The 14,095-nt window shown below is 33.5% G+C and overlaps 1 protein-coding gene across 1 annotated transcript in view; it reads right to left on the reverse strand.

Annotated features, from left to right (window-relative positions):
- Positions 1 to 358: 358 nt before the first annotated feature.
- KCNH8 (potassium voltage-gated channel subfamily H member 8) overlaps positions 359 to 14,095 on the reverse strand; it is a 157,532-nt gene continuing 143,795 nt past the window's right edge. Inside the window, exons 12-16 of the mRNA XM_065752947.1 lie at positions 10,319 to 10,357; positions 8,286 to 8,641; positions 5,904 to 6,010; positions 4,793 to 4,869; positions 359 to 1,066 (exon numbers count right to left, since the gene is read on the reverse strand). Of these exons, the coding sequence (XP_065609019.1) occupies positions 359 to 1,066; positions 4,793 to 4,869; positions 5,904 to 6,010; positions 8,286 to 8,641; positions 10,319 to 10,357 (1,287 nt within the window). The remainder of the gene's footprint in view (positions 1,067 to 4,792; positions 4,870 to 5,903; positions 6,011 to 8,285; positions 8,642 to 10,318; positions 10,358 to 14,095) is intronic.

The raw sequence follows: 14,095 nt of genomic DNA on the forward strand, positions 1-14,095 counted from the left end.
GTCAGACACTCAGGGAAAACCTTTGCTTTGATGAATAAAAGCTGCCCATGACAGTTCTTTTATCCTAGACTTCCAGCTGCTCTGACCCTCAAGGTCTTCAGACTATCTGTCTGCCAAACAGACCAGAAAGTTTTATCTGTATAGAAAATGCTTTTCATCATGCTTCTAGATTCTAGATTTTTTTTCCTATAGTATGAACCAGAAATACCTTTTCTTACTTTCTATAAATCTGAATTTTCAGGTTTGTAAGTCACCATGATCACCAGAGAAATGTTGAAGAACGCAGTCATGTGGTACTCTCCAAATTTAAAAGTGGCAGCTGTGGAACATGCTTTGAGTTCTACTTCATTGTTTCTCGTTATACATCTATGGCTTGGTTCTCTTTGTCTTTAACATCCCTTGTGCTTGTCACAATATCTAAAGGGAAATCTGAGGTCTGTGCAGAAACTGTTCCAGCTGCTACTTCAAGGTCCCATGATCCTGGCAGATTCTCCAGGCTTAATGAGCTGATTGCTCCTTGGCTAATGCTCCTTTCCTCAGGTCTGCTGGGCAGCACGAGGTGTAGCGATGTCTCTGATGTAGAGCATACTGAAGAAGAAAGAGTCGCTGAAATAGACTGAAGAGGGGTCAAGGTAGTGTCTGAATGGGGAGAGGTACTTAAAAATTGCAAATTCTCTTTCTGAATTACCTGATACTGGGAAGGTGAATTATGAAGGCCTGATTTATAGAAAAATTCACCGTCTGTAGAATTATGAATGTTATGTTCTGTTCTTTGGGGGCTGCTGCCTACAGAGGATAGATCTGTATTCCAGATGTCACATAATGTGTTACTGCGGCAGGGTTGTGCTTTGGTGCAAGTAATGTTCCCAGCTTGCATGTGTGTGCAAGGTTGACATGTAGTCCACGTCATCCGAGCCTGCAGGCTTTCCAGGGTAGGACTCCGAGATATGCCATGCACTGTGCAGAATCCCGGTGGCTTCTGGGATGGAAGCAGGTTCTCTAGAAGGTACATCACATTCTTCATATCCTTACTTAATTGTGACACTTCTTGAGTTAAGGTTGTGACCTGTTATGTCAGAACAAAATAATCCAATATTAATTTATGCAGTACATATGTTATAATTATGCCTGAAATATGATATATATATATATATTTCCATCTAAAAACATAAGATTTAGTCTGCAGTAGATTTATTTTAAGGAGATATACCCTCCTAATTTATGTCTGGGAAATAGCCCCTCCCTGAATACAGCTACATGTTACACTACCTGTGGCATGCTGTAGTAACTGTACAACCCAATAAAAACTTAAAATGGAAACATTGCAGGCACAATCCACCTGATTCTACATGATTTTGCTATGAAGAAATGGAGTTTTTCAAAGCAGAGGGTTAGAAAATAGGGTTATTAGTTTTGTTGTTGTTGTTTGTTTTAACTGTATGAACTTTAATAGTAACACTTTCTTGCCTTGACCAATATAAGCTTTTGTAGTTGCATTTCCAAATTACTTTGACAGCTTCAGTAGATTTTTTTTTCTTCCAGTATTATCTATCTGTGCAGCTCAATTGGATTCTTTGTCCTTTGCAGTTAAGTAGGAATTGAGGTATTTTAACCTTCCCATTAGTGACGAAAAGCTCTTCATAATGTTGCATGATTATTCTTTTTGCTTTGTTTAAATAGTTTGTTTTGTTTAAATAGTCCCTCTTTTTCATTATATATTCCACCTTTTTTGTTGTTGTTTTTCTTTTAATGTTAGATTTCCCACCCAAAAGCCTATTGCTTATCAGTGTACTCGGAGAGGTCTGCATTAGATTATAAGTCTATTAAAACATATTGCTATTTTTTCTCACTGTGGTTTACTTCTTTTTGCAATTCAATCTTGATCAAAACATCTTCCTACCATCACTCTTTCTGGTCAACCAAAGAAGTGAAGAAGAATATTTGCTTTTTGAGAAATAGTTGAATTCTGGCAATGCAGAGAAACTGACTGCTTGCATTTGCAAACACAGCTTTGCTGTTCTCCTTAGTGTTCCATTGGTTCTACTATTCAGGTGCTTCATAAAGTCAATGAGACTTTCAGTCAGAATGCATTACCATTCAGACTCAAATTAACAGGCTGCTGATACTTCGTTTTCCAGTAAGCTGAGTGAATGAGAACTGAGCTGAGACAGACTTTTCACTGATAATCCATCCGTTTATATCACCATTGCTATTACTGAGACAGACATGTTCGATCTAAAGGCAATTTAGAAACTGGGGTAGTTGCAGAAGAAAAAAAAAGTGTGATAACTGGTCTCAATTTGGATGGAATATATACGATTTGTGCAATCATAATTCATTTTAATTGAACTAAATCTGGAAGATTTTGAAATTTGCTCTGTCACATCAGAGTACAAAAACTCATTGTTTTCTCTGCCAACTTCCTAGCCAGGACTCAGGTATTGATGGGATAACCAATCTATCTGGATGAATTAGGTCACTAAGATGATTGCTAATGATATTAAATAAGAACAAAACTAGATTAAAATACTAGGTTAAAAGAGAACAAGAAACATAAAATTCTCAAGAATAACTCACGGTGAAACAATCTAATTCTCTGTTTTTACTCTTCCTATGTGAAATATTACAGAAAAGAGTCTGAGGTGTTTCAGTGAATCGCACACTGTATGTATTATTCATGCATCCAGGATATATCCTCAGATTGATTGATTGATTGATTTTTATTGGACACAGGGAGTTTATCTTTATTAGGAGTTACTTTGATTGGTGCAGCTTGGGATCATGCACTTTCTAAGGGTTTTAAAAGATCTAATCACAGACAGACCAAAAGAAAATAAGACTTTATAAAAAATGTGATGAGTAAAGAAAGTCTGACGGAATGAGATTTGTTAAGATGTGCTGTAACAATGTTTCCAGCATAAATGGATTTGAGAAAGAGTGACAATCAAGTTTTTCTTATATCTTCTTGACATAAGAGAAAAAGTGGTGATATATGTCAATGGAGGTTTACATTCAGATGCTAGGAAAATAGATCCTTTCAATATAGCAATGTTTTGAAATTCCTATTAGAGTTAACGATGTTATGGTTATCTGCTATCATAGTAGTAATATTTTTTGTTGTTCAAATCATCTTCTCATAGTCTCCAGTTAATTTTTAAACTCCATTACTTTCATTCTTGATTCATTTCCATGCCTCAGATGCATTTCCACTAAGGAAAAGTGCAGAAGAAACATTATAGTATGTAGGCCCTGTGCCTTACATCCTGCTTTAAAGCAAACAAACAGAAAAATAAATAAATGCCCAAGCTATAAAACATCAGTAACTTTAGTTACTATCATCTGTCAAAAACTTTTGAGCTAAAATTAAAAGATAGTAAAAAAAATAAATCGCTGTAAAGAGTGCTCTACATTCATCAAGTTACAGAAAAAAAAAGGTATACAAAACAGATGCAAGATAGGAGTTCTTAGGAAGAAGTGTAAATATGAACAGCTGAAGGAATATATACTTGAATTAATATCAATGGACCATAAAAGTGTTTGTTTTCTTTTTATGGTTTAGGAAGCTTTTATTTCTTAACACAAATGATGCTAGGTTTCATATGGTCCTATGTTTAATTTACATAGTTAAAATACAAAATGGATAGATTGACCACAATTGACTTTCATCATAACAAAATATTATTAGCTCATTTTTTGCCGCATTTGTCTTATTGAAGGATGTTTTGCAATTAAATATACTTTTTTCTTTTTTTTATTAATGAATAAAAAGTCATTCAGCACTGTCAGTTCAGTCACTCTATGTGGGCATGCTTGAGTATGTGGATTTGTAGCCATGTAGAATATACAAGTACACAGCCTCCTAGTGAAGCATCTTTTCAGTGTAAATTGTGATCCATGAGACAATTTACAAGATAACCATAAGACTCTTTGGGATTCAATCCCAGGATGTTACCATCAAATCAAAGCCTAGACCAATTTAGTTTAGTTGTTCCTTATGCTTTTTGCGTTCTTTGATCATACCTTGTTGTAAAAGTGTTCAGTCAGTGGTGCATGGTGTCTTGTCCTGAACTTTACAGTTTGACATATAAGAGGTTGATGTGTTCATAGCAATAAAACAGCCATGCCTCTAATCTTAGTTTTTCCTCATGTGGTCTCATAAGGAATTAATCTTCGTATTAAATGAAGAGTATGCTGGAAATAGATTTTAGTCTCAGATTTTAGTGTGAGATTGATATTAGATTATGTGTTTAAAATTAGAAGGGTTGAATAGATAGCCCAGTGGAAGAACAATGGGCTACATTCCTAAGATACTATTCCTTGAGCAGGAAGGGATATACTTCTTTTTTATTCTAAATAGACTCAGATAAAGTTATTTGAAATATTTGATGTGGATTAGAAACTGACTGGGTTTCTTTTCTTTCAATGAAATTCTCCAAAGCATAGTGTTGCTCCCCAAAAGAAAAGATGGTGTAAGGTGCTTGGGGAAAGATAGAGAATAAAGAGGAAAATAGAAGCACATAAAGAGAAGAAAATCTTAGAAAATTCAATATACCAGCTATGCTAGCTTCTCTTTATTTTTAGCTCCAGCATGTAACACAAATTTTTACAGAGCTTTCATGTAAAAAAATAACCTGTGAGTGAGCTAAAAACCCCCAAACTGCCCTAAATTTAAGAATTCCATCCAATTTTTTAAGTCATTTTTTGCACATTTAACATATCCCAACATTTTCTCAGTTTTCTCCAGCATTTCTTGAATCACTCTAAATATCCAATATCTCCAAAATATAATTACCTCGTTATTAAGCCTGTTGATTTGTTGTTTGGTCTCTTCTGCTTTAATAACAAGCACTGCAGCACCAATTTCTGCCTCTGAAAATTCAAATAAAAATAAATGAGAGAAGTATAGCACCTTGGAATCACCAATCACCAATTGAATCAATATCAATTTTGTTCTCATATTTTAAATTAAAACTTAGTTTGTACTCGAATCAAAGAAAAATAAAATGTACTAGTGATTTTATTATGTGTAAGAAAATTGTGAATGAAGAAAGTTCATACTGTTGTCTTCAATCTGGACCTGACAGAACCAAAAATGATAACTCAGATGCCAATGGTGTGACATGTCAAGAGTCTTTAAAAGTATAAATACAAGTAAGCTGCTGTTATTACTTTTCTGTCTGGTTTTAAGAAAAGCAAAAAGCACTATAGTGGCCTCCATGCAAAAGGTACATAACTGCATGAGGAATGTTTATCTGTAGAAGGAGAATGCTGGAAACAGTCTGAGCTGTGCTACTTTTGTCACTTTAGCGTTAGTTTACTGGTCTCTCTCCTAGTCCCTCTTGCTTGTTTTATTTATTTATTAATTTTTTTCCTGATCTGTTGTGTTCCTCTGTATTGCTTTTTTCTCAGACTTTTCAGAGTATCAGTCATTAAGGACTTCATAAATTCCTTTAATACAGATTTTCTCTAAAAACTTGTAGACTACTTTGCACCTGTAATAATCCTTCTAATAAAAATAGACAAGTTTATATGTTGGAATTTATTTATTTATTAAAATATTTTGATATAAATTTTTGTCCATATGTTTAGTACCTTCCATGCCAAGAACTTTGGGAGCATGAAGCTCCTGACTGATCCTAAAGTGCTGCTGGTAAAGCATAATGCATGTAAATACATCTTGCAAGATATTATATCATGACTGTTTGCAGGAAAACAACAAATGGCCTTGGGAACCCTGTTGTATTTTTCCACGCTGTTCGATGTGATACTGAAATGGTAGTGAAAGGATAGATACATTAAATCAATTTATGCCACTTTTAAGGATTTATCTTTTTAAAATCAAATAGAAACAGAAATCAGTTATGAAAACTCTTTTCTCTTAAGTGTAATTTCTCAGGTAATACCTCCAATTATTGGAGATGTTCTGGATTCCTGCCGAAGCTGATCAGAGCTGAAGTCAAAAGTTTGCCTTTCTTCATTATGATTTCCATCTTCAATCCCATCAACAATTCTATAAGAAAAATCAGACTAATGAAGCAGTTTCATAAACAGTTTTATAGGTACCAGATTCACAGATATACTGTCAAAATTACTCCTAAAAGGGACATATTTAAGCAATGGTGAAATTTGCACAATATTAATTTTACTGATATCTAGAAACTATTACATTACATTACGTTATGAGGCTCAAAAGTGGTGCTTGAGCTGTTCTGAACTATACTGTTATCTGCAGCCAAAAACCTGAATGATTTCCGTGGAATTTGCTATAAAACCTATTTAATGTCACCTGGCCTCAGTGTTTCAAAAAGGCAAACTTTCAACACCAATATCCCTTTAGTAGAAGATTTCTAATTATATAAAATGTTAACATTTCAACTGCCTTTAAAGCACACGGGGGAAAACCTACTCAGATAGGAACTAGAATTTATAGCTGCTATGTTCTTTAAAGTATTTAAAGACAAAGACTAGAAGAAAAATATATGTTAACAAAAACAGCTAATCCTGGAAACCCAGAAGGCAGGCCCCTAGTCAGTAAACATGCAGTAGGAAAGATGTCTATTTATATACAAGCAAGTGGAATGTGGATTAAAAATCTAGTGAACAGATAACATACAGGCACAAGAGTCCCACTATGAATTAGCCATGTAGCACAGCCATGAATTTTCTCATAAAGACATACATCTCAATTTCTAGAAACTAAAAAGTCAAAAAAAGACTAACATGACCTCTTCTATCCAGTTGATCAGCATTGTGGTCCATATGGGTTTGAGGAGATTCAAAAGCATAAATGCCTCCTCCCAGGCATGCCTCTATTATTAATTTTAGGCTTTTTTCCTACTAATGCTCTTCTGTTTCTGATGCTAAATGCAAAACATGATTGGGAAGACTATGAATATATTCTAGAATTTAGGATCCTGAATTCTATTTATTCTGCCAAGGACTGTTCCAATGTTTTAACTAGTCTTTGTATGTCTGTTATATTGCCTTTACCATAGCGTGCAAGAGATAAACCTGAAGTGAGTTCTGGTTGACTTGCTCTAGGGAACATGCACAGAACAAGTTGTTCAAAACAAAGTAAGTTCTCTTGAAAAAGTGAGGTTATTCATCTCCGCATAGTATTGACTGAAGATTTCATATCAAATCAGCTTCTTGCTTTCCCCTTACTTCACTGTCCAGCAGTAAACAAAAATGAGAAACTAAACAAAGATTGTACTTTCTCTGTCATAGTAGCTAAAAAAAAAAAAAAGAGGTTTATATCCTGCTCCTATTTAAAATGTGTTTATATTGATCAAATATATGATTGTGTGAGAGGATTATTATAAACTGTTAATGTAGAACTTTTATGACTTAGAGACAAGTGTTTTGTCTGACATAACCAACTATTGGTAAAGCCGTGGTTATTTCACATCTGCGATAGCAAATAGCTGAAATTACCATTCTGCCTAAAATGAATAAAGGAAATTCTTGAATATGTAAAAGATACGTAACATTGTAGAAACTAAAACCTGAACTGAACCTTCTGTTGCTCCTCGTGTGAAAAAAAAAATGTAATTGTGATTTTTGTAATAAATTGATTTTAAAACTCTTGATTTTGTTATCAATTAATGATTATATTCCAAAAATTCGGAAATAGAACAAATAAATCAAATTAGAAGTAACATACAAAAAAAAATCACCCTAAATATTTTAAATTATATGCTTAATAAAACATTAAGCCATTACATGACATGACTTATGTGAATATTCACATTTACTTTATAAATAACTTGCATTGTCAGGTTTCCTTTATCTAATATAAAAAGCTAAATATTTTCTAACATTACACGGCACTTTTTTTTTTCCATTGTAATTCTCCACCACTGTAGTTTTTTTATTTTTATTTTTTGACCAGTTATGCTCTATTATTATTGATTTGCTTCCTAAATTGCTGTGTCTGATGGACTGAGAATGCTCCATGGTGCTATTGTGGGAGTACAGATTATTACAGTCTGGTTTTATAATATTATTTTGTCCATCTATTCAAACACTCATTTTTATAATTGCTTTGTTCTTTCTATTTTTACTCATAGAAATTTTATCTATCACTGAAGTCCTAAAGTGCAGAATAGTTTATACAATGAGGGGATTTTTACTTTTCTGTAGAATTAATGCAGTGTTGACATATTGAGAAAGTTTTAACATTCCCAATATATATATATAAAGAAAAACAGAGGTTTTTTTAGCTTTGCAGTCATAATTGCTTAATAGAAATTAGGAGACAAGAAGAGAATAACTGTTTTCATTACCTTGGGCTCAAGTCAGGTGGACCTCCAGAGTTCAGTGACGAAAGTTGTAACTTCATGTTTTTCTCCCTCCTTCTAGAGCAGTAGTGGAGCTCTGTTTCATGTTTGGTCCTTGAGGAGTTTGAACTGCAAGCACGAATGGGTGAATGGAAGGGCACAGTTCCCGAGGCCAACTGTTTCAAGTTTTTCCCCAGGTGGCTTTTACTGCTTCCAGCCTTCTTCTGCTGAGAGCAAGTTGTACTTCTTGTATGAATTGGTGAAAGTGTGCTGCTCTCTTCTTCTCCTTCCTCATCATCTTCCTCATCTTCCACAATTGAAGGGAGTTTCTTCTTTATATTCCCATTTCCCTTGAGCTCGGCCTAAAAGAGCAGATAAGTACAAAGATAAAAATCAAAGCCTGATGTTGCAGAAACAAAGTTTCTTCTCATGTTCTCACTGCAACAAACCCAGCTGTAGATCAGCTTTCACATCACATTAGAACTAGGGTTCTTTTGGAATTCTTTTGGAATTACATCTCTCTTCAACTATACGTACGTATAGGAGAAAGATATGTATGCATTAAAAAGGCTCTCTATCAATATTACCAGTGAGCCTAACACAATATATTTTATTACCAAGAAAGATTACATGACTAGGTCTTAAAAACCAAGTGGCACATATACTTGAGTATATTAATCTTGTCTTGCTGAGGTGTTATTAATTCTGAATGCTACACTCTCAGTCTCACTCGGGGAATGAACTGAGACTTGTAATTCATATAATTCCCCAATTTTAGACTGAGCCATTTGTAATATGCAAATAGCATTAGTAACAAATCAGATGATCCTCTGTGTCCTTTATGGTTGAAATCTCTGTTGCAACAGTTGGCAGATTTCTCAGTTTATACAGACCAACATTAATGAATCAGTATTGTGACAGTTTCAGCTTCAGAACTGAGTTATCACAAAGCAGTTACGTCTGTTCAAAAAACAAAACAAAACAAAACCAACTCTGTTGATGCTTGGTGTTAGACCCAAAGCAAATTAGAAATCTCATAGACCTGGGTTTTATATTTGATGATCTAAGTGCAACATATCTTCCTCTGTTTTTTCATGATAATAAGATACACTGGTTATTAATATTGACATATGGCAATGTCAGGGTCAGCTTGTAAATGAAAATTCGTCTCATTTATTCTCTTGCTACAAATCACTGGATTGTTAAGGCAGAATGATATGAGGCAAATTAAGAAACTGCACATATCTCAGTGAACTGAACACCAAAGTGCAAATTTATGGTTGCAGAAAAGTTTATATTTTTGATTTAATAATTTTTCATGTTACTCCAATCAATCAAGCTTCATTATGGCATTGTTAACTTTAGCTTTGAAAGCTTCTCAGATAAGCTTATGTAGTCAGTTTTCCAGTTCAAACAAAGTAATATTAGCTGGGTGAAAACACAAATTTGAAGAATTTATCTAAATGTTCCAAGCTCCTATCAGTATCAATTTAAATATTTCACATCATAGGTTTAATTTTGCTGTGTAATACAGAACACTTCCATTGGGTTAGCATTTTGGTCTTACTATCCTTTGGCAGATATACTGAATTAGGTCCTTTCAATCTGAGATTGGAAATGTAGGAATTTGAAAAAATGTCAAAAGTACTTGTTCATAAGAAATATAACAGCCTTGCTGTTAACTGTAATAGCCACATGAAGGCTGATATAAGGATCAAATTGTATAGAACATGGCTTTGATGCAGCCTACTCTGTACAGAAAATGAGTGTTATCCATATTCAAGACTTTGTCTTGAGGAACCATATATTTAAAATGCAAGAGCTATTTCATAATATCCAAACTCAGCACCTGGAAAAAAAAGATCATAAGCAGTTAGTCATAAAATGGACAGTGCCACACCTATCTGTAGAATGCTACTTAAAGATTCTGAACACAGTGAAGTTGCTTAGAATTTTTTTTTTTTTTTACATTGCTCTGGCTGTAACTATGTGCATGTTTCAAAGTGAAGCTTTGATGATTTAAAATGCAGGTAACATACCTGAGATAATGTAGACTTGTTTGATAATTTCGATATTACCTGAAACAAAACAAAAAAAAATGTACCAAATATGTGCATCTGCACAGTACTGGCTTCCAAGAGCATACAAACATCTTAACCAAAATATTTGATACAAAAAAAAGAATCTCATGGTAAAACAGCTGTATTAAATTAAATATAGTACTGAAAAATGACAGTCTTCAGGCATACTGTCAGAAAACAAAAGATTTTTCTTTTATTTTATAATATATGTCCTGCAAAAAACATTGTTTTTATTAATAAAATGCTGGACTAAATCTTCAAACCTCAAACTGAACGTAGATGGGCAAATGTATGTCTCATGAGCCTCAGTGTTTCTTTGATGGAATCCCATGCAGAAAGAGCGCTCTACTTTGCCCCTTCCTCTTTGTAGTTTTACCTCCTAAGCCAATATAGTGCTTACACCTAGATGATCAAACTGTTTTATAAAAACCTGAATCTCTACTCTAGGGAATTTTCAGTCAGTGAAAGGGACTGAAGAAGGTAGGACCAATGTAATCCTCAGGGAGATACATGTGTAACAGCTATTCAAGGCCTTGACATTTTCCTTGATTATAGAGAAACAAAACAAAACAAAAGATAGAATCACACAATTTTAATTAAAAAATTTCCAGTAAAATCTACAGGAACTACTGACTACTGTGTGATATGAAACTTCTGTTGCTTATTTAGGTGTCTTTACTTTGACAAGTCACAAAGCCTGAATGCTATATTAATAGGAATGTTTTAGTCTGCCAGGCAGAAATTTCAGAATTGATTTTCAGCTTTCCTCTGCTTTGTATGTTGAGATAAAAAATGTTTAATGTTCATGAATTTTATAGGGTTTCTATTTTTATTTTTTCCCCTTTCTTATTTTTTTTTCTTCTTCAAAAGTCTTTCACATTAACCTGAAAACTGTTTTGCAACTGGTCACAAAAGTGGGAGTATTAGTGCTGGTACAATAAATGGCTACACATTATTTAATTGTGTGTAAGAAGAAATCCTTCTCCTCAACTGACAGGCCAGTAGCAGGTGTATCAATAAATTTAGCAATAACACTCTAATAACTGCCAAACAGAACAACTGCAATAATTAGGCTGTGTAAATAAAATAACTGCTGTGTTCTTCCTGAATTAGAAAAAGAGATAGATGATGTTAACAGACCATCATATCTCAGATACTGACATCTCCCAGCTTGCAATGTAATGTATGTCAATTTAAGAAACATTCAGGAGAACAGTAAACTGGAAATTTATTAACATACTGAAAACATACTTATTTTTAAAAAGATCAGACCTAGGAAGTATTATGGCTCTCTTTGCATGTGTTGAAACAGCTTAATTTACAGTTGTGCCCAGAACTCTGGGGCCTCTGTTTGGCATCTAGGCACAGGTGCAGAATGAATGTTAAATAACAGCCTTAATTAAAACTCCAAGTCAATCCCAAACATTATCAGCTAACATTAAGCATGAAGAATGAATTAGACTGCTTCAGGCTTTAGAAGGGACTTTTTGTTTATTCTCTGTAATGTAGGTAAAGATCACCCTTCACTTGACTTTTTTTTTTAATCCTGCTCTGCTCATTCTTATTTTACATATTGAAAATAGACACAAAGAAGTCACTATATGAACGTCTCACAGATGTTCTGGTGTTGTTCCCACATACTCTCTGGTTTCTTTCAGCTGAGCTTTCAGCTCCACAACTACACTACAACAAAAATTATTGCTTGTGACATTAAACATTGCATCTTTTTCATGTAAAAACAAGCTCCCGGATTTCATATTATAGTAGTTGAAAGGCCTCAGGAGTTCTCAAGGCTAAAAGCTCTTATAACAACTCCCTTCTCTCACTCTTCCTGCTTTCAAAGAGAAAAATGAAAGATAATCACAAGAATGTAGACAAAGCCAGCAGGCAGTAACAGGTAATAAATGGAAAAAGGTAAAACCATTGATATACTTCTATCTCTATAAATATGTTTTAGAGTAAATAAAGAACAGTCCTAGTCTTTAATCTGTTAAAACTTTACAGCAAAACACTAGTGTATCTTATTTAAAATCCAATTTTTATTCTTACATATGATAGAGGATGAAAAATAGCTCACATTCATGTCTTTTAAAGTGAAAGTTTGAATCAGTAAAGGCAAATGGAGACAAACACATGTATTTTCCCTGTTTTCTACCTGCAAGAAAAGAAGTCTTATACAGTCCAATTCATTTTTAATTTCACCCCTGGTGTCTTGTAAAACCAGCTATTAATTTTTCTTCCACTGGATAAAACTGTAATAGATCATGCACTAAAAACAGAATCATCAAATTCTTCCTTGAACATCTACGCTTTTGTAGTTGTTTAATATATTAATACAGAAATCTTAAACTTCTCTTTATCATTACTTATTACAAGAAGGAAAAGAGCATTTTCACAGATGAAAACAATAGTGATTTACTTTAAAAAGCTGGTAACCTAAATATTCTTCCAGGAGCAAGAGACCTTGATAGAATAATCTCTATGGGGACTTGTAGTCAAACCAAGTCCTTAGATGTACAATGCTTTAAGATGAATTCAAGTTATAAAGCTCTAAACCCAGAAATATTTGGTGCTAATGCAGTAAATGTTCAAGTAAGTAGATTTGTATTTTGTTTGTTTGAAGAACATTGTCTGCTTTTAGTGGTGTGGTCCCTATTGCCATCATGAGAAGAAGGAATAAAATAAAAACAATTTCACTGATTTGTTTGTAAGACTTGGCTCCTAAAATATATCAGTAATGCTATGTATCTAAGGGGTGAAAAGGATGAAATACTTTTTCTAGAAAGGATTTGAAATCAAACTAGAATACTAATGTTCTTAGTCATCATTTAAAAGCAGGAAAAACCCATTTAGAAGCACTGACAACACTAGGAGGGGGGGGGATAGAACTAATTCCATATGTTCTGTTCTTTCAAAACTTACTGTATGATAATGGAAAATATACAAATACATACAAAGTATTAATGTACCACTGAAAAGCTTAATGCCTCACATGTTTGGTCCTCAGCTTTACATAATCAGGAAATTTGTCAATGAGCTCTCACAAATCCCTTAAATCATGAGAATCACACTCTCAAAGAATCTCATAGGTTAAATATGGTTGTTTTACTGAGTAACTCATTACTCCTCGATTTATTTATTTATTTATTTTAAGGGTTTCTATAAGTTTATTGTTAAAATAGACAATAGATCTGGTACTGTCTGTATATTTTCTGTCAGACTAAACTTCCAGAGAAGCTTAGAGATTATTGCATATAAAAGGTACAATGGAAAAAGCTTTTCAATATTTTTACTGCTAAATCACATTATTTAAAGATTTACATAATATCAATGGAAAATAAAAAGAATTTTAATGTAATTCAGAGTAATTGAATTCAAAATTCTTCCCCTTCTTTGAAATGCTCAATTGTACGCCTAAAGTAATTCAACTTGAAAAATTCAAATAGTCTCATAAATGTTTGTAGGATCCTATGAATTGTTATCTGATCAGAACCAAGCTGAGGCTGTAGAATCTGTGCAAGTGTTGCTTCTAATATTCTTATTTGTAAGTAAATCCTTATAATATTTTCTAAATAAATAATTGTATCTAACTTTGGAGAAGGTCTTGAAAAGCAAAAATGAAGACAAGATAGCAGATCTTGAAAAATATTTTCCCAACAAATTTTATTATCAACCAATTATTATTTGCCTATTTTCAAGTACCCAAGCTGTACTGCCAGCACTTACAGTCTGAAT

This window comes from Cyrtonyx montezumae, unplaced genomic scaffold (genome assembly GCF_038088225.1).
Source record: "Cyrtonyx montezumae isolate F1298 unplaced genomic scaffold, pur_monq_1.0 scaffold_8, whole genome shotgun sequence".
In the NCBI taxonomy this organism is placed as follows: Eukaryota; Metazoa; Chordata; class Aves; order Galliformes; family Odontophoridae; genus Cyrtonyx; species Cyrtonyx montezumae.